The 27,881-nt window shown below is 36.4% G+C and overlaps 1 protein-coding gene across 1 annotated transcript in view; it reads left to right on the plus strand.

The window, feature by feature from the left end:
* The window catches only part of LOC136884060 (intermembrane lipid transfer protein Vps13), an 816,621-nt gene extending 799,464 nt beyond the window's left edge, over window positions 1-17,157 (plus strand). Inside the window, exons 57-59 of the mRNA XM_067156088.2 lie at window positions 1,936-2,097; window positions 15,193-15,278; window positions 15,398-17,157. Coding sequence (XP_067012189.2) covers window positions 1,936-2,097; window positions 15,193-15,234 — 204 coding nt within the window. The 3' untranslated portion in view covers window positions 15,235-15,278; window positions 15,398-17,157. The remainder of the gene's footprint in view (window positions 1-1,935; window positions 2,098-15,192; window positions 15,279-15,397) is intronic.
* Window positions 17,158-27,881: the final 10,724 nt, after the last annotated feature.

The raw sequence follows: 27,881 nt of genomic DNA on the forward strand, positions 1-27,881 counted from the left end.
GAAAATTAGCCTCTCGAAGACTAAATTGATGTCAGTAGGTAAGAAATTCAACAGAATTGAATGTCCGATTGGTGATACAAAGCTAGAACAGGTCAATAATTTCAAGTATTTAGGTTGTGTATTCTCCCAGTATGGTAATATAGTAAGTGAGATTGAATCAAGGTGTCGTAAAGCTAATGCTTTGAGCTCGCAGTTGCGATCAGCAGTATTCTGTAAGAAGGAAGTCAGCTCCCAGACGAAACTATTTTTACATCGGTCTGTTTTCAGACCAACTTTGCTTTACGGGAGCGAAAGCTGGGTGGACTCAGGATATCTTATTCATAAGTTAGAAGTAACAGACATGAAAGTAGCAAGAATGATTGCTGGTACAAACAGGTGGGAACGATGGCAGCATGGTCCTCTGAATGAGGAGATAAAGGCTAATTTAGGAATGAACTCGATGGATGAAGCTGTACGCATAAACAGGCTTTGGTGGTGGGGTCATGTGAGGTGAATGGAGGAGGATAGGTTACCTAGGAGAATAATGGACTCTGCTATGGAGGGTAAGAGAAGTAGAGGTAGACCAAGACGACGATGGTTAGACTCGGTTTCTAATGATTTAAAGATAATAGGTATAGAACTAAATGGGGCCACAACGCTAGTTGCAAATCGAGGATTGTGGCGACGTTTAGTAAATTCACAGAGGCTTGCAGACTGAACGCTGAAAGGCATAACAGTCTATAATGATTATGTATATATGTACCCACAACTAGGCTATCACAAGGCAAATATACACCACACCAATCAACTTCACACAATTATGTTCCTAATCTAGATATACGGTATCATGTGACAAATATTTGCTACACTTCACTGTACCACTAGACAAAAAATGAATTTATAACTTCTGAATGGAATGCAAAATTCAAGCACAAACAGGCTCACTATGTTATTCAGCAATCTTGCTGCTAACCAGCAAGCAAAACTGAACATTCCTGAGGCTAACAGCTTGCTCCCAGTAGATGCAACTTATCCCGTGAAATTCAGGAATTCAAGGCCTTTTCCCATAATCGCGCAAATGTGGCAATGGCTCTGACCCAAGTTAGAAATCGTGTTTCTTTCTCAAGAGATGGCAAATAACATTTTCAGGGCTAGAAAAAAACGTGATTTTACTAAACTGTAATAGCAAGAATTTGTGACAAGATATGTGAGCCTTTTGGGGAATCTTCTACCTGGCACACTAGCAAAGTCAACAGTAACTTAGGAGACAAAATACTGTGTAGTCGACATACTTTGTCCTTGTGGCAGCCTCCGCATGGGGGAAGTTGTAATAATAATAATAAATATGTAGATTTAATACGATGAGAATGGGGACTTGGAATTTACGATGTTCTAAGTGGGAAAACGTATTAATGAGGAATGCGCTAAGGAGGTTTCATTGTAATTATTATCAAAAATTCCCTATCAATTAAAGGCAACAGTTAACAAAGACCACAAACTTTATTACTGGAGATTAATACCCATACCCTACAAGAAAAACCAATTTCCTATTTTCATTGGTTTCAGAATTATTGAAGTTTGAAATGTAATATCAGTCAGCTTCACCACATTTGACTTTGTTTTTTTTTCAATTGGCTTTACTTTGCACCCCCACAGATAAGTCTTATGGCGACGATGGGATAGGAAAGAGCTAGGGGTGGGAAGGAAGTGGCCGTAATTAAAGTACAACCCCAACATTTACCTGGTGAAAAAATGATAAATCACGGGAAACATTCTCCAGGGCAGCCAACAGTGGAGCCAGACTTTCTTGACCTACTACTATTACTGCTTTTGATCTTCGATCAGAATAAATATTTCATCTCTGCATACATCTTTGTATGATTATTTCTGCTTCTATGTACTGTACATTTTTTTATAATTACAAATTTTTTCCTCTCTATCTCTGTCTAATTCTAGGTTGAGTGGGATTACACTTGGGATATGCTAAGTGTACCACCTATTGTTGTTGAGAAAGGAGTCTTCATCTCAGTTGGTGAACCTAAAAAGAAAGTATTTGGAATGTTTGGAAGCGATAAGGGTGGTAAACTTATTCTTATCAAAGAAGACCAACAAAAGCATGTGAGTACAGTTACATTTATATATGTACTAGCTGTAGTACCCAATGCTGCTTGGTTACTTTTTCGAATATTTACTTTTAAGATTTGTATTACATGTAAAATATGTGTAAATTTTTTTTTCGTTATTGTGAGGGTGATTGATATTTTACTAAATATTTAGTAGCATTGGAGTTATTGTTATGTGTTTAATTTTAAGTTTAAATTTTTGATTATTTTGTTTCACATTAAACTTTGTCCTTGTAGCAGCTTATATAGTCTGGGAATAAACAAAATAAGTGATAACTGTACGCATTTACACATCTCGGTATAGGTATGATGTACATGATTTCATCTGTCATTGGGACTGCCACCAGTCAGCCTAGTGACCCTGATAACTGTCGATCCACCACTAATCATGGTCGTTTTTATGGGATTTTTTTTTTCATCCGTTCTCAACCCCCATGCCAATGACTTGCTGTTGCAAGTTGCTTTACGTCGCACTGACACAGATAGGTATTATGGTGATGATGGGACAGGAAGGGGCTAGGAGTGGGAAAGAAGTGGCCGTGGCCTTAATTAAGGTACAGCCCCAGCATTTGCCTGGTGTGAAAATGGGAAACTACGGAAAACCATCTTCAGGGCTGCCGACAGTGGGGTTCGAACCCACTATCTCCCGAATATTGGACACTGGCCGCACTTAAGCGACTGCAGCTATCGAGCTCGGTGGAGGCTTAATTTAAATGGGGCCCAGAATGTTGCTGTTTATATCAATGACCCCCAGTCGTTACCAAGTACTTTTACAGGTCATCTCCTCCCTTAGAGGTGTTAGGGGTGTCTTACTTCCTTTTTAGTAAGTGATGCTTCGTGTATTAAGTCATCAACTGCCTCAGGCGGAAGTAGGTCGTTCAGTTGACATTCATAATTATGACATTGTCATTATCACATAAATATTTACTTGCGCACTTATGATATAAAATATTATAAGAAGAATTTTTAATATGAGTTTTAATTAAATTTTACGTAATTGTCACAACTCCTAAATATTCATAATTACACTCGCGAGTAATTACTCCGTAGAGACGCTAATGGTCATAGGCACAATGTTCTAGAAATCTCCATTCCTTTAGTTTCATTGTCACATTCTCAATATCAGATGTTCTGAAAGTCGTAATGTATTGATTTTAAATTTTTTTGTGGCTCGGCAAGGCCGGCAAGACTGTCTGCACAGGTTACAAAAAATAAAAACAAAAAATAAACGCCACTCACTTGGCAAGTTCTCAGCGCACATGCCAAATCAAACATACCCCATGTCAGAGATACGGTACTCACAAATAGCAAAGAAGCTGACTGTCACAATTTATTATATACTAGCAGGTGCTCACGACTTCGCCCGCGTTTATTAATTCAACCGCGTTAGATGTTTCTAAACAGTTTAATCACAAGCGGGCAACTTACAACAGCTTAGTTCACAGACCCTTCACTGTACCATGTCTAAAAAGGATCTAAATAACTAATTGAACACCATTCGATGCATCATAAAATCTAGTGGTTACAATAATTGTTTCATTGAAAGAATAATTAACAAATACAGACATCGCCCCGCAACCACTTTAAGAAAAAAAAAAAACATTCCCTTAATTTCCACTTTCCCTTTTAATAAAGACATCTACAAAATCACTAACATTTTTAAGTAATACAATGTAAAAATAGCCTTTAAAACAAATAATAAAAATGCAGGTGTCTTATACAACTCCACTTCTGTTAACAGAATTAATAGTTTCTCAAAATCAGGAGTTTATGGAATCAAGTGTAATAATTGCAATTTTTCATATATTGGACAAACTGGAAGAAGTTTCATCACAAGATATTCAGAACATACTAATGCTCTAAGATACAATAAATTCTCAGTAGTAGACCTACACATGCAAGACTCCAACCATAATTTTACCAACAGAAACCAAGGTACGGAAATCCTTAAAACATTAAACTAAGGCCCCCTACTCGATATAATAGAAAACTATTTCATACATTTAGATCAATATTCTATTTGGCCTCGTGATTATTATTTTTAAAAATTTTAATTTAACTAATCTAAAATCAATTTCCCATCCTATTCGTGGCACCTTTCCTCAGTGTTTACTCCTATTTCCTCATCCCTCAGCACCACCTTAATTAGCCTCTCTTGTTTTTTCCATCACGCTTCCCCAATTATCTCCAAACTATTTTCTCTCTCCTTACCTTCCTATTCTTGCTTCCTTTTGCATAAATTATACAATATGTCCAACACTTCGCACCGCAAATTGATTCACATATTACATATTTTATTACCTCTTCATTTGTTTTCTTCTCCCATTTCGATTCCCTTAAAATTAACCCCTCCTCTTTTCCCCATTTCTTTCCGAAATTCCCCCCTCCTTTTTTTTTCTTCAAGTTATCCAATACCTCCAACACTTAGCAATGCAAGCTGAGTCACATATTACATATTTTCTTTATAATTTTTTTTCAGTTTTTCCTCTTTTCCTTTACTATTTCACTAATTTGGCTTTTATTACTATTTAAAACTTTATTCATTTCATTTATTACCACATTGAACTTTCAAGCCCTACTTTCACTTTCATTGTTTTAGGGACTTTAATCTCTTTGAATGACTTCTATTTACCATCTTTTTACATTGTTCACTGCATGTGCATGGATTGTTTTCTCAGCACTACCGTTGATAATTTGCAGCTTTTAAAACTCTGCATCATGTGATTCATCATTCTCAAGGATCTTCGTTATCCTTCAACGACAACTATATGCAGTGATGTGTGCATTTTTAAACATAATCTGAAACTTTGATCACCAATAAGACCTTACATGCAATACGTCCAACACATCGCAGCGCAATTATCAGAACTTCATAAGGAGTGATGTATACAAACCTCAAGAATCGTCAGTGCCGAAATTATTCTTCTTGAATTCTTCCTTCAACAGCTAAGTGCATCAATTATTTTATGCATCATCCAAAACTTTTACAACAATTTTGACTTTTTCAAATTTTTAGTGTCAAACCACTGTGTTTCAACAACTTTTTATACAATTTCTATGAAGTATCAGATACATTGTGCAATTCGTGATTTGGCTGATGATGACCTTAAAAAATACGTCGAAATTAGTTCCAGTAAATGTTTCTTCCATAATGTAACCCACATTACTTGATTTTGTATTCAAAAGGTGGTTTTACTCTTAATTTTTAATGTAATTGGTTAATCAAATGCAAAAGAAAAACTATTAATATACATTGTTTTCACTTTTAATATTGGTCGTTTTCTATTTTAATATTTTACCCCCTTTCTACCCTCACCCATAGGGGTGCCTTACCCTACAGTTTTCTTTCCCAAACAATAAGTCATATGAGTATCCTGCTTGGTTGAGAGCTATGCTGGAATATGCACACGTACATTCATGATCTTGGTCATTTTAGACATTCCTTTCACCCCTTCTAACCCCAGTCCCAATTGGGAATGAACTTTGGCTCAAACAGCATCCAGAGTATTTACGTTCATCTCAGCTACCCCAAGGACTATGAATTCACCACTAATATTGATCATTTTTCAGATTTTTACATTTCACCCCTTCCTTTAGGGACGCTAGGAGTCTCTTGCCCCTACAGTAATTTTTCCGGATAGAAAGTTATGTGTATCTAGTTTGGTTGACGGCTATGTTGAAACATACACATTCACATATTCTTTCTTCACTCCTTCTCACCCCCTATGGGTACTGAACATGGACTTTTTATTTTTATATACTGTACATTGAAGAAAGAGAAGAATATAAGTTTTAAGAAACACATCATAATCTTCATATAATGTTGGTCTTGTCATGCTGCTTACTTACCTTCCCCTATTTTCTTGTGGGCCGATGACCTTCGATGTTAGGCCCCTTAAAACAAGCTATTTTCTTGTTTTAACCCTTCTCAGCCTCTATGCCAAACTACCCATCAGATTTCATTCAAACCACTTCCTAAAGCCTCCCAGGAGCAATAAGAACAAATTGTGAAATTTTCAGCCAGATCGCTTCAGTAGTTTTCGAGTCCATTCGAGACATACATACAAACAGACATTCCTTTTTATATATATAGACTCATATCTGAAACATACATTTAACAAAGCTATAATTTTTTACCAAAACTTGGCCACTTCCAGTGCATTTTCTGTGGCCTGGTAACAATTATCTTCTGTCCAAGAAGCTGAACAGTCTACATTGAAGCATATGTTGAACAAACTGATCTCTACAATCACACTGAACACCATTTTCTTCAATGTAACCCCATCTTGCCAAATGAATCCTCGATCTGCGCACGCCTGATCTCAGCCTATTCAGTCCTTGTTATGACCAGGGTGTAAATATTCATAAACTTGTTTCCAACCAGGAAGGACGAAGGTCTTAGCCCTCAATAGTTCTAACCAGGCTTCTTCAGCAGTGGAGCTAAGTACTTCGATGTTCGAAGGAAACTCTTCCTTGACACTAGCCTTTTCTTAAATGATTTCAAAGAAATTGGAAATTTATTGAACATCTCCCTTGGTAAGTTATTCCAATCCTTAACTCCCCTTTCTATAACAAATACATCACAAACAAATATAAATACAAACAAATACATCACAAGTGGGAAATATCCTGGTGGCAATGATCACTTACAATAGTGTAATAATAAAGTAAAGTTAACGTAATTACCCACCAACAAAAACCAACAATAACAACAACAACAACAAGAGTACCTACAACAAGCAATTCCATGGAAAGAAAATATTACAAGAAATACTACTAGTTTAACATTCTAGATCCAGAATCATCATATACGAATTCACACACAACTGAAGTATGTCCAGTGCTTAACACTATGGCTTACAATACTATAGGTTGAACTTACTACTAGCTTAACATTACAACTGATAATTGAGTGAAGTTAAATCATAATTACCCTACAACAACAAAAACAACAACAGCATTACAAAGCAATTCATAGAAAAAATTCAGCGTTCTAAATCCATACACAACTTAATTATTTCCAGTACTTAACACTCACACTGTTGTCACACACTCTGAAGCTGCAGGAAAAGATCATAGAAATGAGGAAGATAGTGGAACCTTTGATTGAGGAAGAACAACACATGTTCAGGAAACGTCAAAGTACTGTGGATCTTATCTTTGCAGTAAAAATGCTGACAGAAAAATATTGGGAATACGGAAAAAATCTTGTGATTGCATTTTTTTTTGCTAGTTGCTTTATTACTGTAATGTATTGAATAGGTTGGAGTCCAATAAATTTCTCTTATATTGTTATTTAGTTGCTTTATGTTGCACCGACACAGATATGTCTTATGGCGATGATGGGACAGGAAAGACCTAGGAATTGGAAGGAAGCGGCCTTGGCCTTAATTAAGATACAGCCCCAGCATTTGCCTGGTGTGAAAATGGGAAACCACAAAAAACCATCTTCAGGGCTGCCAACAGTGGGGTTCGAACCCACTATCTCCCGGATACAAGCTCACAGCTGCGCGCTCCTAACCGCACGGCCAACTCGCCCAGTGATTGCATTTGTGGACATTGAAAAAAGTACATGATAGTATTCCTCAAAACAAGATATGGAAATGTCTGGAAGACCTAAAGGTACCAACGTACTTAATTGACAAAGTCAAGATGCTATACCAGAAGTGCTACAGCTGTGTCCAGATAGGCAACAGACTATCAAAATGGTTTGAAACAAAGAGAGGTGTCCAACAAAGAAGTGCCCTATCACCATTCCTGTTCATAACAGTAAAGGACAAGGTCATAAAATCTATCAAGAAAATGGACAGTGAACCAAACGCCCTGGTATTTGCTGATGATGTGCTTTTATAGGGAGAGACAGAACCTGAGTTCAGAAGAAACTTAACAAGTGGAACAGTACATTCAAAAATTTTGGACTGAAGGCGAGCAAAACAAAGACAGTGGAAATGACCATCAAGAGGGAAGGAACAAGCTCAGACATATTTCTGGAAGGAGTGAAAATCGAATGAAATACCCACTTCAAGTACCTCAGAAGCACAATCTCTAAAGACAACACTGTTAGGCAGGAAATACTCAGCAGAACACAGGAAGCATCAAACTTCTACAGTCAAGTCAGAAATCTTCTCTGAGACTGCAGGAAACCACAACCACAAAAAGCTAAAACAATCGTGTACCATAATTACTTCGTACCAGTCCTCACATATGGTTTAGAAACGTGTACTCGACTAAACAAAGATTTCAGCAGAATCCAAGCAACTGAAATGAGATTCATTAGAACCATGAACCAAACTACCAGAAAGGATAAGATCAGAAATGGAGTGAATAGGAAAGTAGCTGGTATCAAAGTTCCTATTACCAGGGTCTTAAAAAAACACAGACTTCAGTGTTGTAGGCACATAATGAGAATGAACCGGGAAGGACTTGCCAGAAAATATTTTGACCTTAATCTCATAGGAAGAAGACCGCAGGGAAGACCAAGAAAATGCTGGATAGAGACTAAGATCGGATGTGGAGGAGAGAGGACACAAATGGGTGGATGTACTGGAACAGAAGATGTATGAAGACAGAAGGAGATGGCGAGCACTTGTACACCACACTTGGGAAACTGGAGTTGGGAAATGATGACGGTGATGATGATGATGACTTAACACTGTGGCTTACAGTACTGTAGGTTGAGCTTACTACTAGCTTAACATTACAAGTTATAATAAAGTAAGGTTAAAACATAATTACCTGACGACAACAACAACAACAACAACAACTCATCTTACCAATTTGATTCACTATGTCTTCATTTGGATTCGATCGGCCCATCTCACCTTCATCATTCTTCTGTAACACCACATTTCAAATGCTTCTATTCTCTTTCTTCCTGAGCTAGTTATTGTTCATCTTTCACTTCCATACAATGCCACGTTCCAGATGAAAGTCTTCAAAAACATCTAATTCCTGTATCAATTTTCGTAGTGAGCGAATTTCGTTTCTTAAGAAAGTTATTCCTTGCTTGTGCTAGTCTGCATTTTATGTCTCCCTTACTTCTGCCATCATTAGTTATTCTAATACCCAAGTATATTAACATACACTATATAGGTAGAGAGATAGATACAAACGCACACTTATATCATCGTTGCACTTACGAACACCAATATGTGAAATATATAATCATCATCATAATCATCCACTTCAGCAGGCCAGGTGTGGGAATGAACAAGCCTCCTAGCCAGGCTTCTATTATTGTTGAAAGCAATCCCTCTTCTTCCTCTTCTTCATCTGCTGATTTGCTATGCCTAGGACAAGGACAGTTGAAGGTTTTTCTGTCAGGGTGATTTCGCTTAGCCTTTAAGTAGTCTCCTACCTTACCTACTAGACAGAGGATTGAGTTTGGAATGCCTCATCTGCCAACTGTACCATTCTAAATGCCCCTTTCACCCAAAGCTGCCTTTAAGAATTTCAGTGTAACCCTTTCAGCAAGCCCTTACAAGGTGCTACCAGCCAGGCCAGCTAGATCGTAGTCTTTTTTTTTGTGACAAGCAGAGCCTGGCCTCAATCAAGCAATCGGTCACCACTAATCTGCATTTAGTTCTGTTGCCCAGGTGGCACAAAAATCTGTATCAGTGGTTTACCTTGTTTTTTCTCAAATAATTTCCAAGGGAAATTTATCGAAAATCTCCCATGGTGGTAATTTTTTTTGCTACGGGCTTTACGTCGCACCGACACAGATAGGTCTTATGGCGACGATGGGATAGGAAAGGCCTAGGAGTTGGAAGGAAGCGGCCGTGGCCTTAATTAAGGTACAGCCCCAGTATTTGCCTGGTGTGAAAATGGGAAACCACGGAAAACCATTTTCAGGGCTGCCGATAGTAGGATTTGAACCTACTATCTCCCGGATGCAAGCTCACAGCCGCGCGCCTCTACGCGCATGGCCAACTCGCCCGGTGGGTGGTAATTTATTCCTATTCCTAATTTGCTATCAGTTATTTTACCTTGTCTCTTCTTAAATAATTTCAAAAAGTTGCAAATTTATTGAGAACCTTCCTTGGTGGTCATTTATTCCAATCCCTATTTCCTCTTCTGTAAACAAACATTTGCCCCAATTTGTCCTTTTGAATTCCATCTTTATCTTCATCTTATGATCTTTTCTACTTTTAAAAACTCCACTCAAGCTTATTCATCTACTGATGTCATTCCACGTATCTGCTACTGACAGCTCAGAACGTACCACTTAGTCAAGCTGTTAGTCTCCTTACTCCTAAAGCTTTCCTACCCAAAGCTTGCAACAATTTTGTAACACTACTCTTTTGTTGGAAATCTCCCAGAACAAAGTTTGCTTTCTTCCTTTGGATCTCTTCTAGTTCTTGAGTCAGGTAATCCTGGTAAGGGTCCCATACATTGGACTCAAGTCAGGTAGTTGAATTCTGTACTAATCATAATTTAGTCCTCGCTATTACTTGGTTCAAACACCACAAACAGCAGCTGTACATGTGGTCAAGAGCTGGAGTCACAGGAAGGTATCAAATAGACTTCATTATGATTAGTTAGAGATTCAGAAATCAGGTGTTGGATTGCAATACATTTCCGGAGCAGACGTGGACTCTGACCACAACGTGGTGAAGTTGAAGAAATTGAAGAAAGAAAGGAAGGAATGCAAGAAGATGGGATCTAGATAAGTTGAAAGAAAAGAGTGTGTGGGATTGTTTCAAGGAATCTGTTGCACAAGAACTAATGAAAAGGCTGAAGGAAGTAGTAGACAGTCGTGAAGAATGGAATCTGTAGGGCTGCTGAAAAAATGTTAGGAAGAAAGGTAAGATCAACTAAGAATAAGTGGGATAACTCTGATAATGTTTGTTATGGGAAGTCTAAGACATCTTTCAGTTTGTAGCCTTTAATGCCTTTTTAATCAGGACTCTTATTCCTCAAGAGATCAGGAATCATTCTTCTTCCCCTTTAGTCAATATTATGAGGAACTGAAAATCTTGCTGCCGTATCTCTTAAAACAACAATCACTGCTAACTATATTTTAAACAATTACTAGCTGAAACCATCAAGTCATGACGATCAATGGGGTAAATATTTACTGAAGGATTTCTTTATATACAACATTCCTTTTACTCAATTTTTTTTACAATTTTCTTTACATTGTACTGACGCAGATAGGTTTTATGGCAACAATGGTATAGGAAATGGATAGAAGTGGGAAGGAAGCAACCATGGTCTTAATTAAGGTGCAGCCTCAGCATTTGCCTTGTGTGAAAATGGAAAACAGGAAAAACCATCTTCAGGACTGCCGACAGTGGGGTTTGAAACCACTAGCTCCCAAATGCAAGCTGATTGCTACATTATGATGAAATAATAATATTGTTATTGGCTTTACGTCCCACTAACTACTTTCTCAGTTTTCTGAGAGGCCAAGGTGTTGAAATTTAGTTTCGCTGGAGTTCTTTTACGTGTCAGTAAATCTAGTGATACGAGGCTGACATATTTGAGCACCTTCAAATACCACCGGACTGAGCCAGGACCGAACCTGCCAAGTTGGGGTCAGAAGGCCAGCGCCTCAACCATCTGAGCCTCTCAGCCCGGCAGATTAGTATGACACGGAGGATCGACTCACTTCACTAACTACTGGAATGGAATTTCATTAATAATTGAAAGTTGTTCCTGCTTTATTATGAGTACCATGTCAGCCAAATCAAAATTGAAAATTAGCTCATTAGTATGACATGGAGGATTGACTCACTTCACTAATTACTTGAATGGAAAAAGCTCACAGCCTCACTGTGAAATCGCTCTAGAGATGGTAAAGTTGGACGTAATAGTTCCTTCTTGGCCAAGCGATTCACTTAGTACAGCTAACCAGGAAGACGTCTGTCTGCGCATGTGGGCTTACCCCCTTCCACCTCCTCTATCGTGCCTCGTGCCTCAGCACTCACGGTTCAAGCTGTCTTCAAGTACTGGCAAGCACTTTGGCCAATGAGAATGTTACATTTTTCTCTAAATTTAAAAATATACGGCAAGAAATGTTTGTTTTTAAAGTCGTGTAGAGTGAACGGACTTGAGCGTGTATCGAGAGTGTATCCCAGCGCAAGAAGTAACAGTGCTTCGATTGTTTAGTGATGTGAGCAAGCGAGTGATAGTTGTATTTGTGTATAATTCACACATTAATACATAAAATTCAGTGTAAAGCCTTTCTTCTACACGCTCGAGTCCATTCACCCTGTAACAAAGAACAGAGAGGCGTGTTGTGACCTGTGGTCATGACGGTGTATAGTGAGTGCACTCTACACTGTCCCAAGTTGAAAGCCCCTGGAGTTTCCCTATCAGTTGCATCTTACGACAGGCAGACGATACTATGGATATATTCTAACGCACCCATCCATGAGGTGGGGAGAGAGTGCGAGTGTCCTTAATAATATCAACGTGCATGACAATGGATGTTCCTATTGCTTCCATATTCTTTTGTACAGTACTGTATATGCTTGGTAATACTACCACCTTAGTGTGCTTTTGAAATTATAATCAAATCTGGAGTGATGCATCATTTGGGTATTTGCTGTGTAAAATGAGATAAACTGCTTGAAAAAAGAATGCACTAGTTCTAATAGGACTGTCATTACTTTTGATGAAGAAAAGCTAGGGCTTTGTGAAATGTTAAATCTATCCAAGCAGTTTGTTTTATTTTACTCAGTTTAAACCTAAAAGACCACATCTGGTATTTTCAACCATAAAAGCATATATAATTTCTTACAAGGGAACATCCACAATGGTGAAGTCGCCGATCGCGATGAAACTTAGCAAACACATTGAGGTACATGTAAAAACAATGCCGGCATAAATTTTAAGCGCCAACATTCATTAGCGCGTTAACTAAGGGGCCTAAAAGTTGCGACATTTTAAGTTCCGCGTTAACAGCGATGAATTCCTCCTGACCAATGCTTAGCCGGAACACTGCTTTGTGCCACACCTCTGCTCCTCCTCCCCTCCGCCCCGCCTGGTTCAGCACCACTCGTTTCCCTCTCCCCGCGCTGCCGTCTGCTTAGCTGTCGAACAGAACCTGTGCTACACTCCGTACGCTATCAGCCTTCCTCATAGCTCTCCCTTGGAATTTTCACATTGTATAGGCAGTTTACATTGTTGTACCAGTTCGTACAATAGCCATGTACACTTTTACGTATGTAACTGCCATTGTACTCAGAACACTGTAGCGTGATACTTTAATATGGCTACTTGTTGAATACATAGACCTCTGTCAGCTATAGCGCAAAAGTACGAGTAAGTAGGACTACAGCTCTGCCTGTGATTACGGTATATCTACTGCATATATAAATGCACATCTTTATTTCTTTTTAAAGACGTTGCTTATTACGTCAATCATTCCATGTCATACTCATATCAAAGTTGTCTATGCATTTAATTGATTTATGTTCGACAACCATGGCTGCAATTGAAATGTGTTGTGCCTTTCACTGCAAAACATAAATACGTCGTTCAATACAAGCACAAATAAAAACATTCTATCTAGATTCCTTATACCAGAGTACGTAATATGGGAAATACCAGCAGTTTCTAACTCGGAATTTATAATTGAATGGGGGTAGGGGAGTGGACATGAAAAGAAGGTCTGGACCTGTAACCATATTTTGATATCCCGAGGTACAACATCTCATTACATTCATTGAGATCCTCTACCCGGGCACGTAATTTCTTTAAATAAAAGGACATTTAACGTTGTTTCAAGGTGGGTGATTTATTTTAATAAATTTCATATGTATGTCCACTCTACATGACACTACCGACAGCTTCAAGGTGTTTCAGACGTAAATAATAATTTAAGCCTAGGTCGGACGCGATACCTTATACCACGTTTGTCCACGCCCGATGGTGCTTAACTCGGGGTTGTACCCACGAATTGACAACCCACCGGAATTAGCAGGAATGAAAATATAACATTTGCATAAAATATGAGTAAATACGTTTAGGTTATTTATTAACATTATGTGTGAAACGGAACGTGATTTAAAGGATTTCAATAATTATAGTACGTAAAGAAGCAAAATATAGCGCCGGTCGCGTTCCACAGCCAAGCAGCCGGCAAGCGCGAGGAGAAGGGAGGGGAACGTGCCGGTGAGAACCACTTGGAGGGTCAAAGGCGGTGCAGAGGGTGTGTCTCCAGACGGGAAGTGTGTGTGCCGGCTTAGCATTGGCCAGCAGGTATTCATCGCTGATCGCGCGGAACTTGAAATGTCGCAACTTTTAGGCCCCTTAGTTAACGCGCTAATGAATGTTGGCGCCTAAAATTGATGCTGGCATTGTTTTTACACGTACCTCAATGTGTTTGCTAAGTTTCATCGCGATCGGCGACTTCACCATTGTGGATGTTCCCTTGTTAGATTGACCTGTGAGAGATCACTGATCTAGTTTGCCACTAATTGTGTGAACTTATAGCCATCCTGCATTAGCTGTCCATTGCCCAGAGTACAGGTTGTCAACATGTTGTGTTCCTTAAAAAGAGAGGACCGGATAAGGACGAATCATTCTAAATGTAATGCCAAGTTATACAAGTGGGAACTTTGTAATTCTGTAGCTTTTGACTGCAGGGCATGTGACCAGACTTTAGGACACACATATTGTAGGGTTTCTATAATGTAGAACACACAGTCCAAGAATGCCCTTTAATAAAATATAAAGGACCTTGTAATTACTTCATTAACACTATACCTTCTGCACTTGACTGGCTTCAATCTTTACATGTACAATAATGGTTAGTGAATTTGTTGGTTTTCTTTGTTACCTTTTATTTTTGTACATATTTTATTTTGTTACCTTTTCTGTACATTATATTATCTCAAAACTTGGATATTGCTGTTCTTTTATTTTTCTTTCTTGCTTGCTTGCTTTCTTTCTTTCTTTCTTTCTTTCTTTCTTTCTTTCTTTCTTTCTTTCTTCTATTCTGTTAATTTCCATAGTTCTTATTCAGTGCCTGTTTTTTACATTGTTTCCTTGCTATAGAAAATAATAGATAAATAAATAAATAAATAAATAAATAAATAAATAGAACATATAATCAAATTTACTTGTCTTTTTTTTGTTTCAGTTAATAGTAAATAAAATTAAGGAACTGATGACCAGCTCATAAATGTGAAAAATGTAATAAAATTATCGTACATCATGTTAAGTCTGGTAAGTTTGTAAGCTTTGCGTCTGTTTACATTTATCTTTTGTGATCTTATCAACCTGCAACCTAAATTTACTAAAACTTTTTCTATTGTGTGACATTTCTCTTTTTTCTTTCTCTACAGCGTGGGCCTCTTAATCAGTGTCAGAATGCTCAAAATGTTTGGTGTGGACATGATTATAGATTCCAAATCTACCAGATGTTTCAATTCACTGCTCACGTGGATATGATAATGAAAAGGACTTCACTGGGTTATGAGTAATTGTGACTGTGGAGATGTTTCTATATTTGCATCATTCCTAAGTGATCAAAATGTAAATCTCTTATTTGTATGTGTTGAACTGCTGACTGACTTGCTTGAGTAAAACTTTGTCAGAATATTTTCTTATAGGTATATTTGTAACTATCATCATTTATCAAAAATATGTTAGCTTGCTAATATGAAAAAAGACTGTAAGTGCATTGCAAACATTAAAGTACAAAATCATCCCGGTTATTGTTAACAGGGCTGCAATAGAATGTCCCATAGCTAAAACTATGAATTTATGCTAAAAATATATATCTTGTCAGAGTTTTACTTTGTCAGTTGTTATCAAGCTTTTGCTTTAAAAATCTAGTCTTGCATAACATTCTACTATTCTAATGGTACTTTTAAGATGTAGCTTACTGGCTCTAAAGAGAAAGGAATATGTTGCCCGAGGAAGAGATCCATTAAGTTGTAATTTTAATGTTGTATCCTCAAACTGCTATGACCAATCCTCAGAAATATTGTATATTTCAAGAACCATTTGATATGTGATAACAAAGCTAGTAGTTTTGTTCATGAATTCATATTGCCCACCATGGCTTTATTTTTGGGCCTTTGTTTATTTTGAGAATTTTTAAGTATATTCATTTATACTTTATCATATTGTCTTTGTATATCTTTTCTATGAGATATATGTATACACACAAAGCTGTATAATGTATTTGTACTTCAACCTTTAACTAGTAGATTTTAGGAAAGTCATGGTTTCCAGATAAATAAAAGTGAAGAATTGCTGCTTATAATGTGATGTGATTAAAAAACTTGATATCATGAGATCAGTTAAAATTTTGTGGCTGTCTAAAATCTAACAATGAATACTTTTGGCCAGTGCTATTGTGCTTGGTAAAATTGAACACAATTCTTTTGACTATAGTGTCACTTATTTTATGCTGAACATGTTGCTTCTTTGTTTGCCAGTCACTTATTTTATGCTGAAATCATGTTACTTCTTTGTTTGCTAGTTAATTTGTTTGCATATTGTGTAACATGAAGTACTTAACAAGATAATTATTTTTGTAAGCAAGATGAAAACATATGAAGAATTTGCTGTAGTCATGCGTACGTACTTCTGTACTCTGCACATAAAGGAGAGAGTTGGTTTTGTTTTTGAAAGCCCTTGATTCAGTTGGTCTTATTACTTGTTGATGGCACCTAATAGTAACGTTTTATATTTGTTGATTTAGTGATTTATATTAAAACAGAAAGCACTGAAAAAAGGAAATACAATTTTAATGACTAATTTATTTTAGTCCAGGACATGTAAGCACATGCAATGAATCATAAATTAGCAATCAAAAGCAAAATTCTGGCTCAACTTTGCTGATATTGATTTGAAGAACTTCATAAATGGTTAGAAGCCCCTTTTGCCATCCTTTGTAAATTACTGTTGATAGGTATGCATTGGATACCAATTTCCATGGGAGCAACTTACCTGTATGTAAATGATTGTTAATAAAGCACTGCAGTTTTAGAGTATATTATTTAAATCATGTTCTTACACTGCCATTATATGCTGTACTGTTAATATTTTATGTAAGTTAATTGTAAATTAAAGACCAGCTTATAATAGTTAACAACATGGTGAAGTTGAGAATTGTGCAGAATTGAACTGAATTAAAGATTTTTTAATTAGAAAAATATATTGTCTAACCAATATCATATAAAGCTTAGTTTGGGCATTTAGTTTTCTGAATAACAGTGATATAATAATTGTGAATTCAGTGTGTTCATTGTTGTGTGGACATGCAGATTTGATGTGCGACTTTAAAGCTTTAAAAGCTTAAGTTATTGTTTCTTCCATTGTTACTGTAAATAGCATGTATTGGAAACTACTGTCGGTCATACATGTGATTGCTACTTTGGTTCTTTTATTAGGAGCCTAAATATAGCATTATTTTTGTATTATTGCAAGATGAAAACATTAAAAGTATAACAATGCAAATTAAAAAGCTCTTAATTTTGGTACTTAAAGTGCCTTGTTTTAGATGTAGGTGTGACAAAAGACAGCTTTCCTTTTCCATTAGGTGAAAGGTGATGAAATATTCCTACCTCACTGGTCAGATTTTCAAAGAAACTGGTGTGTCATTTGACAACTTGTTGACCAGAGGATACTGTACTTTATTTGTATGAATTGTTAGTTATGATTGTCAATATGGTACAGCTGCATCACATGTGTTGCATGTGGTAGTAATTTAGGTTCTAGTTCTTTAGAAGAACATTGTTCTGATTTTTATAGTTAATGTTTGATAATTTTCACTATTTTGTGCTGCACCAGTCAAAATAATGAAGTAGGAGGCTTAACATATCTGGTTTACTTTGAATATATATTCAAGTTAAAGTTATATGTGATATCTTTAAGAATATCTTTTGCTGATAAAAGTTTTCATGTTTTGGTTCACATACAGACGTGTTGAAATAATGTGATATAATTGTTCATGTCTTGGTTCACTTACAGACTTACTGAAAAAATGCTCACAATCTAAATATGCATATCAAGGAAACATTATTAGATACCAGTATTTTACCATGGGTTTTGGAATTATTGTTGTGTACAGTACATGGGTTAGTTGGTGAAAATATTATATATGCAGAATTCAATCATGATCTTTTTAATGAAATGGTAAGTGGTGGTGTGTTTTTTTTACTGGCGATAAATAAGATCAATTTATTCATGAGGTATATTTTTGGGCTTATGCCGTGTAATTAATTATAAAAACACACTCAACACGTTTCGAAAGGAACCTTGCCTTTCTTCATCAGGAGACACAGAGAAAATGAAATGACGCATAACAGGTTGCTAGGAGAAAGCAACAAGGAACTTGAAATGGTGCCCTAAGATGTAAACAGGACGCCATTTTAGCCCCAGATAGAGACAACGAATGGCAACAGTAAAGCATTTTTCTCTAATGGTTCTGATAATAGGTAGTCAAGATTCACTAAGGTAGCATGTATCGTGGTTGAAATTATCTGGGTGTTTACGTATTTCAACCACCTCCCTGATAATTCTTGGGCAATATTGCTTTATACGGGCAAGAACATCCACTTCTTGGAACAAAACATCATGACCAGGTGTTAAGGCATGATCAGCAACAGCTGATTTATCAGGTTGGTTGAGTCTGATACATCTGGTATGTTCTTTGATGCGAGTACATAACGTTCTTGAAGTCTGGCCAATATAAACCTTGCCACAAGTACAGGGAACTCTGTAGATACGAGGTTGTTGCAATTTAGGCAAACTATCCTTAGTTGGTCACAGGAGTTGCCTAATCTTAATTGATGTTCCAAAAACAGTTCGTACATGGTACCTACGTAAGATTTTACCTACCTTACATACATAACATGACGGATCGTATTGCTAAAATCTTACGTAGGTACCATGTACGAACTGTTTTTGGAACATCAATTAAGATTAGGCAACTCCTGCGACCAACTAAGGATAGTTTGCCTAAATTGCAACAACCTCGTATCTACAGAGTTCCCTGTACTTGTGTCAAGGTTTATATTGGCCAGACTTCAAGAACGGTATGTACTCGCATCAAAGAACATACCAGATGTATCAGACTCAACCAACCTGATAAATCAGCTGTTGCTGATCATGCCTTAACACCTGGTCATGATGTTTTGTTCCAAGAAGTGGATGTTCTTGCCCGTATAAAGCAATATCGCCCAAGAATTATCAGGGAGGTGGTTGAAATACGTAAACACCCAGATAATTTCAACCGCGATACAGGCTACAACCTTAGTGAATCTTGACTACCTATTATCAGAACCATTAGAGAGTAATGCTTTACTGTTGCCATTCGTTGTCTCTATCTGGGGCTAAAATGGCGTCCCGTTTACATCTTAGGGCACCATTTCAAGTTCCTTGTTGCTTTCTCCTAGCAACCTGTTATGTGTCGTTTCATTTTCTCTGTGTCTCCTGATGAAGAAAGGCAAGGTTCCTTTCGAAATGCGTTAAGTGTGTTTTTATAATTAATTACACGGCATAAGCCCAAAAGTATACCTCATGAATAGTTACACGGGCCGTGAAAGTCTAAATGACAAGATCAATTTAAATAACCTTGAGCAAGCACTCTTTACTTGTTGATATCATCCAGATACAGTTTTCACATATTTGTGTTAAGGATGTTAAAGCTTTGAGTTTTAACAGTAGTCTTCTTTGTGGAGCCTACTGTACTTTGTCTTCTATTAAACTGTTTTGAAGAGTGCTATATTATGGTATTTTAAACCAGAATGTACTATTTGAGTATAAGTGACATGGTGTATATTGAGGAATTTCTGTCATTCTCATTACTCAACCTTAGTAGTATACTGTGATAAAGCACCCACAGAGTAATTCCATTTTTTCTGTTGCTGCAAAGCAGAGTTTCCAACGTCAGATTACAAAAGTATTTTACAAAGTCTTCAGAATTATGAAATATTCAATGTTATTGTACATTTTAGATAAAGAACGTTCTGTTAAGAAAAATATTTTATCAGTTACCACCAAGATGATGATATGCAGGTGGTACAGTGTCAGCATTCAGTCAGTAAAACTATGTGAGGGACCTGGGCCAGATGGTATCTGCCTGGTCTTACAAGGTTGAATTCTCCAACACAGGGTTAACAAGACACTGCAGCTAGAGCCTCCACAGATTCAACTTGATTCTTCAAGAAGCTTTGGTATGCTTTGTAAGTGTTATTGAAACCAGGGGCTACCATTGCTGCCACTGTGGATTGCTACATAGAGGAATGATATTTTCAGTATGGTTTCTCTTTAAAGCATCTACATCATGATAATTGACAACCACCTGACCACTCCAAGCATATGAGCAAGAGAAAATTGCACATGGGCAATATTGTCAAGAGTTTTAAAAATTCTTATATGTTTTAGCAGTATTGTATAATCTAATACCTACACTGTATCAGTCTCAAAATTGTTGTGTGCCCACATAATTATCATACACCCTTGCCTGGGGAACTTTCTAAAATATAAGGATTATTGATGAGGGAGGAACTTAGTGTTCTGTTGCTCTCTGTTGTAATTGAAATACAGTATTAGTCTTTCATCTTCATGTAAATGCATTTGGTTCTTATTTCTTCCTTCCTTGATATTTCTTACATACTTTCCATTAGAAGATAGAGATCACCTCTGAAATGTTGCAGAATGTTCAGAGAGTGTGGGTTGGGTGCTTCTCTACCTCTTGTTGTTTTGACAGAGGCACCTTTAAGTAGTCTTTATCTAATGCATCTATACAAGCACACAACTTTATGATCATCCATGCATTTGTCCATAGACAGGTATCAGTGGAACAGTACCCTCCAAGCACTTTTATCTTGAGCATTCTCAGCTGAGCACATGTATTGCCCCTCCTAAAATCTGTTATCATTCCAGTTCTTCACCCTTAACCCCCTTTCCTTTTATTTTCTGCTCTTCTATAGGTTTTTGTATACATTCTCTTCTTAATATATATCCTATCCAATCAGCTTTCTTTTTTCTTTATTGCTGTGAGTATACCTCTTTCTTTGTAAACCTTCTTGAGAACTTCCTCATTCCTTGTCTTATTTGTCCATTTTATTATCTCAATTTGCATACTTGGTATAAATGAAGTTGATACCTGTGTGTTGATGCTTGGGGAAAGGTAATTGGTTCTCCTTCCTCTGCTCTCTAATATTTCTAATGAAAAGTTGCATATTCAAATGAACATTCATGGAAAAAATTATAGAATACAGTACTCTGGAATACTACTTGTTCACTGTCTATCTTTCCATTCATACAGCTAAGCAAAAGCCTCTGTAGTGGCCCTCAGAGGAGTGGAAAATGAAGGCTTCCATTAACCGTAACCTCGGCACTAAGTGAGATAGAGTGGTTAGCTCAATGTCTGCCCTCCTTTGTCCCAGAAATGAATCTGGCACTTAATTTTGATGTAGGCTGTGTGAACCTCAAAACCATGTGCCTCTCCAGAAGTAGAGATCTAGTTTCTAAATTTTTTGCCAGTCATACAGCACAAAGGTGTAATTTGCACACAATCTATATTCAGTTGAACTGCAATTTCCAATAACAGAGTTCTCTGGATCTGTATGTTGCAAAGTAGTAGTTACATTCTGTGTTGCTAGAAGTCTTGTTGTGTGAGATGTGATTTAGCGTGTGAACTAGCAAGGGAGGCATTATGTATTGTGAGGTCTTCATTGGTGAGTAGATCGATGAGAAAGGTAAGTATAATGTAGTATATCAGTTTTTAAGATGTTGCACATCTTTTAAGTTAATGTAGAAATTAATGATAGATTATGTACACAAAAAGAATCTTCTTTAAGCCTCATATTCTGTTTATGGAACATTAAAGTTACTATCTTTAATATTGCTGTATATTCTTTCATTGTGGACAATTTCATTTTTAGGGTGTTATCTTGGTATCCATAAATCATAAAAGTACAAAACTGCATTCAGTTTTCCTACACTTCTGTATTTCATATTATCCTTCTCTACCAAAAGGTTCTTGAGTCATCACTCTTTAAAAGATATGAAAATATCTATTTTAGTGACAATTTTGTCAAGATACATAGTTAGACATTTCATTTTACTGTCCTAAAATACTTGCATAATTTACTGACAAAATACAAATAAACACGACATCAACTACCATCAACACCCGAAGCATATTTAGGGCATTTTTTAAAGCACTTTTTTCTAGTAAAGTGTGATGTAACAAAGGACAGTTTAGAACAGGCCAAAATTTCAAACACGAAATATCTCTTGGATACATATGGGTTCAAATAGAACAGTATTTTACACTATCAAGATCATTGTTTTAGCTGTTTAATTTTACTTAAGCAGGTTAACATTTAGTTGTTTTCTGAAACCAGATTTTGGGTTCATTCCCTTAATTGTCTGGCATCGTACTATAACTTTGGCAGGCAATAGGTGTGGTCTAATTTTAATGTTTAATGTTACCAGAAACGTTTTTAGGGCTGGTCTTAATATGTGAAATACTGAAATTAATCTCTCTTGTCTCATTACCAGCAATCCTCATAATTCGAGGGGATCTCTCTTACAGGAGAGACAGTATGCTACATCCACCATTTCTGTGGTAGATCTCTATCTTGTAGATACACCATCAGAGTGCATATTATCTATAGTTAGTAAAAGAAAATCTTAAAGGATGGAAGGGTGTGTATAAGTACTTTAATGCAGTATGCAGTTGCCAGATGTCCTGGTCCAAACTTCTGATAGTTATCGACTTCCATTCCAGTACATTGAGGTTTACCTATGTCTTGGGAAATTTTGGAACATTACCTGCAATTCTATTACATCAGCTAAGTAGACAGTGTTTCATACAGCTCTGCATTTTACAAATTCTTATTTTTCTGTTTCACTGATGAACAATATGGTTTTCATCATTTTTCTTGTTTTACCTGTGGTCTCTGCAGTTCACATGGTGTGTTAATGTTGTGTGTTTGTTGTTGACATTTTTCATAGTCCCCATCTTTTCCTCTTTTTATAAAGTTTATTACTCTGTGGTATCATTCCATATTATGATAATTCTTATTTTCAAATTACAGTCTGGAACGTTTTTCATATGGATCAAATACATTGTCGTTCTTCTGTGGCTTCTTATTTCCTATTTGCTGATATACTTTCCTCCCTTTACCATTTGGTCTGTTCTTTGCAAATCATCTGTGTATTCTAAAGTCTATCATGTATGTTATTCATTGTATGTTAATATATATTAAAGGAAGTTTGTGTGAAGCCTCCTATTCTAATTATAGTACTATCATACATACTGTTTGTTTATTTATTTATTTGTAGAAATGAAAGGAATATGCTTAGGATATAAAAATATCAGAAGCTGCCTAAGGGAGTACATAATAAATCCTGTAATTCCTTTTTCATTGAGGTCAAATATCAAATGGTTGAAGTATTTAGTGTATTTTTTATGCTTGTTTTTTATTTAAGTTTGCTTTTTTTATTTTACATTTTATCAAACTATTTTTTATTCTTTGTTTAGTATGTCCTGTTTTATTTATCCACCAAGGGGATTTAGTTTGCTGTGATATTTGGGCTGGCAGCACAAATCATATCATTGTTTGCTTACTAGACGAAGTTATGTTGATCTGAAATACTGCTCTGGAGGAAACTGAATATATATGGAAGTAATAAGCTCAACTGTAAGCTGAATATTAGTGACAATCATGCATCTAGTTATGTTTGCATATATTTATAATTGTTGGTTAAACAGTGTGTGTGTGTCATTAATATTAGAAAAGGTAGGGGAACAAATTGTAGAAAATTGTGCTAGAAGTTTACATTACTCTGTATATTATGTCTTCCCACGTACAGATTAAGATAAGTTGCAATCTTCCATTTTTAATTTTCTTTATTTCCTTGGCTGTTCTATTCATTTCATAAAATAAACTTTTCCTACAATCCATATAAGCAAATTCATTTGCTTGATTCTTGATGATTTCATATTTTCAACTCTCATTTGTAATGAGAGTAAGGCTTTCATTTAAACATCGATATGTTTTTGGACTGGGGTCTATCTGGAATTAACGTCATCAGTTTAACGTAGACAATTTATTTTAGAAGAGTTTCCACCGTCTTTGACTGGCATTTTGTTTAGGTCATAGCAAAGCCCCTTGCACATGGTAAAGCCACTGAAGACAGCAGAATTTCTCTCATAATATGCATCTTGCAAATATTTATGGCCATAAAACTCTGTGCTAAATCAGTGACAATTTTGTTGGACATAGCTGATAGGTGGGGCTATCTTGTGACATGGCTCGAGAATGTTATATGCTGGATCGGCTGCCATATTGTTGGACAGAGATCATTGTGCTACATATCTCTTTTGATTGATCGGAATTCTTTATCTCCCCTGTAGGTGGAGTGAAAGGATGCTGTTGTAAGAGGCTACTAAGAGGGGAACAATGAAAAAAAGAATTTGTACTCACACTCTCGCCTTCTAAGCTCAAAAACATATCCATGATTCTATGCTTTTCCATGTAGCGGAGAAATATATATATCTTTTTAGTCATAAGGTAAACAATAATAGCATGCTCAATATCTGTATTTTATGAGCTTGATGAATTGTCAATTGTCTTTGTAAATATGCAACATCACTGTTTGCTGTAGAAAGGAAGAAGCCAGGATACAAGTTACATTCATCATAGCATACAAAAATTGCACATAATAAGATAAAAACAATGACAGGTCACTGTGGGAACAGGGAGAAATAGAGAACACAAAAGGACAAGAACTGACTGAAGATGTGGCAAGATGACCCCTCGATGAATATTGAAGCCTGCCCTCCTGACAAAGCTCGGAAGCAGAAAAGAGCTTGTCGGGGCTGAGTAGAAGTGAATGTAGAAGGAAGGACTGGGATTAATGAGAAGGAAGCCAATCTATTTGAAGGCAGAAATATATGAAGAACTTTTTGTTTTCTCTTCCTATTTCTCTCGTTTCCCACAATAACCTGTCATTGTGCTTACCACATGTTCCTTTCACTGTTCCTATCTTTCTGTGTATGATTTTATCCACGCTTTTTTGTTCCTTTCCATTGCTCTCTGTAGAGTAGAATAATAACTTGCTTTAAAATATGTGACTGTATTTCAACTTTGCCCTGGCATGTTCCGTTTCCAGTGGCATATACTGAGGACTGCCTAGGCTATTGGTGAAGCCCAAATCTCAAATGAGAATGATGGGAATCTAAAGCACATTACAGTGTAAGCATCTGACACATTGTTCCATCTACAAAAGTTGAAAGCAATGAGAAAAAATGTTGCACGTATTTCTGAGAGCAAGGCTTAGGAGACTGATCTTGCAGCTGAGGCTCCGCATCCCTCTCCCCTTGATGCACCTTGTTGTGCGGCTTGCTGCTGTATGTATGATAGATGCGGGCACCGGGGGGGAGGATAGGTGTGCTAGGCTTTGTTCCATCAGATCACCACTGCTAACTGTCAACCATGCGTTCCTCATCGTATATATACTTCCCTACCTCATCCTTCTGACAGTTATATAGAACAGAGTGCTGGTATTTCACTCCCATTTACTTTTACATCCTTGTAGGAAGACACTGCAGGGCTGCTATTATAGGAGTAATATAGTTTTCTTTTTACAGGTAGATCTGCTAAAAGTAAATGCAATCTTTCACGTTTAGTGCTCTCTTTTGTTGGTTGAAATCGAACCCGTGATCATGGGTCGGACACCACCACTGATCTCCCGAGGAAGCTAATAAACCAGTGAACGATGGGTACGACTGCTGGTAATGCTGTAAAATTCATTTTTATTTAATAATAATAGTAATAATAATTGGTAATAATAATGGTTCATGACACTTGTATAGACTTGGTGGTGACCTAATGAGGATGAAATGCATGGCAAAGACATCATAAATACCAGGTCTCCAAGCCAGGGGAATTGACAGTGCAAGGGGGTTGATTCTGAGAATTGAACAGAGGTTACTGGACCAAAGGCAAACATTCTATCCATTTAGCCACAAAGCTGGTCTTTAATTTGCTAAGAACTTTTATTTGCTAAACCTTAGGCTACCATCTCCTCTGATCAGGTGATGGAGTTTTGACAGTAGCAGAGGCCAGGGCAGTAGCTTATGAAACAGCCTTGACAACACAGCAGGCTCTCTGGTGGATATTAGCTGCAGTAAACCAACCATCGAAAAGGGGTAACCTAAATCTAGTGGTAGCCCACATCTTGATCCCAGCATACGCCACTGTCCTCTTCTATCCATTTCTTTTCAGTTTGCTGATGTTTCTGCCTTTATATTTTTTAATTATAGCCAAACTGGTATAAAATTGCACAACGTTGAAATTATTACTGTACAATTTGGAACTAATGACCTTTTTTAGTTTAATACTTGGTACTGTGTTTTGGGTACAATAAGATACCTTTGATTTCCTGATTATTTATTAATATGATATAATTCTATTAATCACATGCAAATCCATCAAGAATAGAAGCATCTGTTATATAAAGAAGGTGAAATGGTAGAGATTTAAATATATCGAGTACATGTAAGCAGATGTACTGAATATTTCGTGAGAAAAGGAATCTTTTTTATGAATTTTCCATGGAAAATAGGAAGCAGCCAGAGTTAATTGTCGTTCTTGATCACTATAAAATAGGGACTGCTTATAACCAACTCATAGGTTATTAAAGTAACTCTGATTTCCACATCAGATACAGTAATACCAAAGCATTGTTTACAGTTCATTTTACTATATTATTTTTGCTACATGAATGTTTTGTATATAATAGAAATGCTGTTAATATCATAAAGGCAGTTAGTTCACACTACTTCGTCTTCCTTTGTTGTTGACCGGTGATCAGTGGTAAGATTTTTGTTAATCTGACATGACAAGTGTTTGGTGTTTATCATTTAAATAAACACTTGCTGAGAGGGATGTTTATTAATAATATAAACATACATACACATGTTAAGTATTATAGCAAGAGTATGAGAGTCATAGACCTTAAGTACCATTTAATTTTTGTCATTTAATTTACACTTCAGCAAATTTCAAATTATTAGTGATATTTTCTAACTGCATGTGGGATGTACCTCTGAAAAGAATATTGGCCAAGAAATATCATTAGTAAATAAAATTGTATTCCATCTTTTATCATTTTGCAAAATACAAAAAAAAAAAAAAAAAAAAAAAAAAAATAACAGAACATGTTTCACAATTATGCATTATCTTATGTAAAGCCTATCACCTTGGTTTTGGCAGCTAAAAAGGCACTGATATGGAAAATTTATAGGCACCTTAATACTCAAATTTAAGCAAAGCACTGGGAGTTAAAGAAACAATAGGAATATTTCACTCCTAATTTCTTTCCTCCTGTCATATAGATCTTAGAACCAATGAAGTTTTGAATGAGACAATCATTATTCTTGCCAAAAGTAGTGCATCCTTCATGTCAGGTATTAAGATTTAAGGCCTAACACATGTATTTTCCTGTCCAGGGCAGTATGTTACAGAAAAATAATGTATAATTTATTTTTTTGCTATTAAAATGTTTTCTCATATTGAACTTTGTGTGCAATCTTTAAATACTTTGCAATATATTTATTAATTTCCAATTGCAAAGTTACCCTCACCTACTTTACAAGGTAACTAAAATTAAGTATATTCACTTGCCCGATAAACAGAAAAAATTTATGGATATTTATTGGTTAAGAGATGAGTATTTAATTTTCTTTCTTTCTCTCTTGGCACAAGTATCTTTTGTTTCTGAGGGCTGAAAGAAAATGTACTTGAGGTAAGGCAATAGTGATATAACATTTAGATAACAATGCTTTGGGAC

This window comes from Anabrus simplex, chromosome 1, assembly GCF_040414725.1.
Source record: "Anabrus simplex isolate iqAnaSimp1 chromosome 1, ASM4041472v1, whole genome shotgun sequence".
In the NCBI taxonomy this organism is placed as follows: Eukaryota; Metazoa; Arthropoda; class Insecta; order Orthoptera; family Tettigoniidae; genus Anabrus; species Anabrus simplex.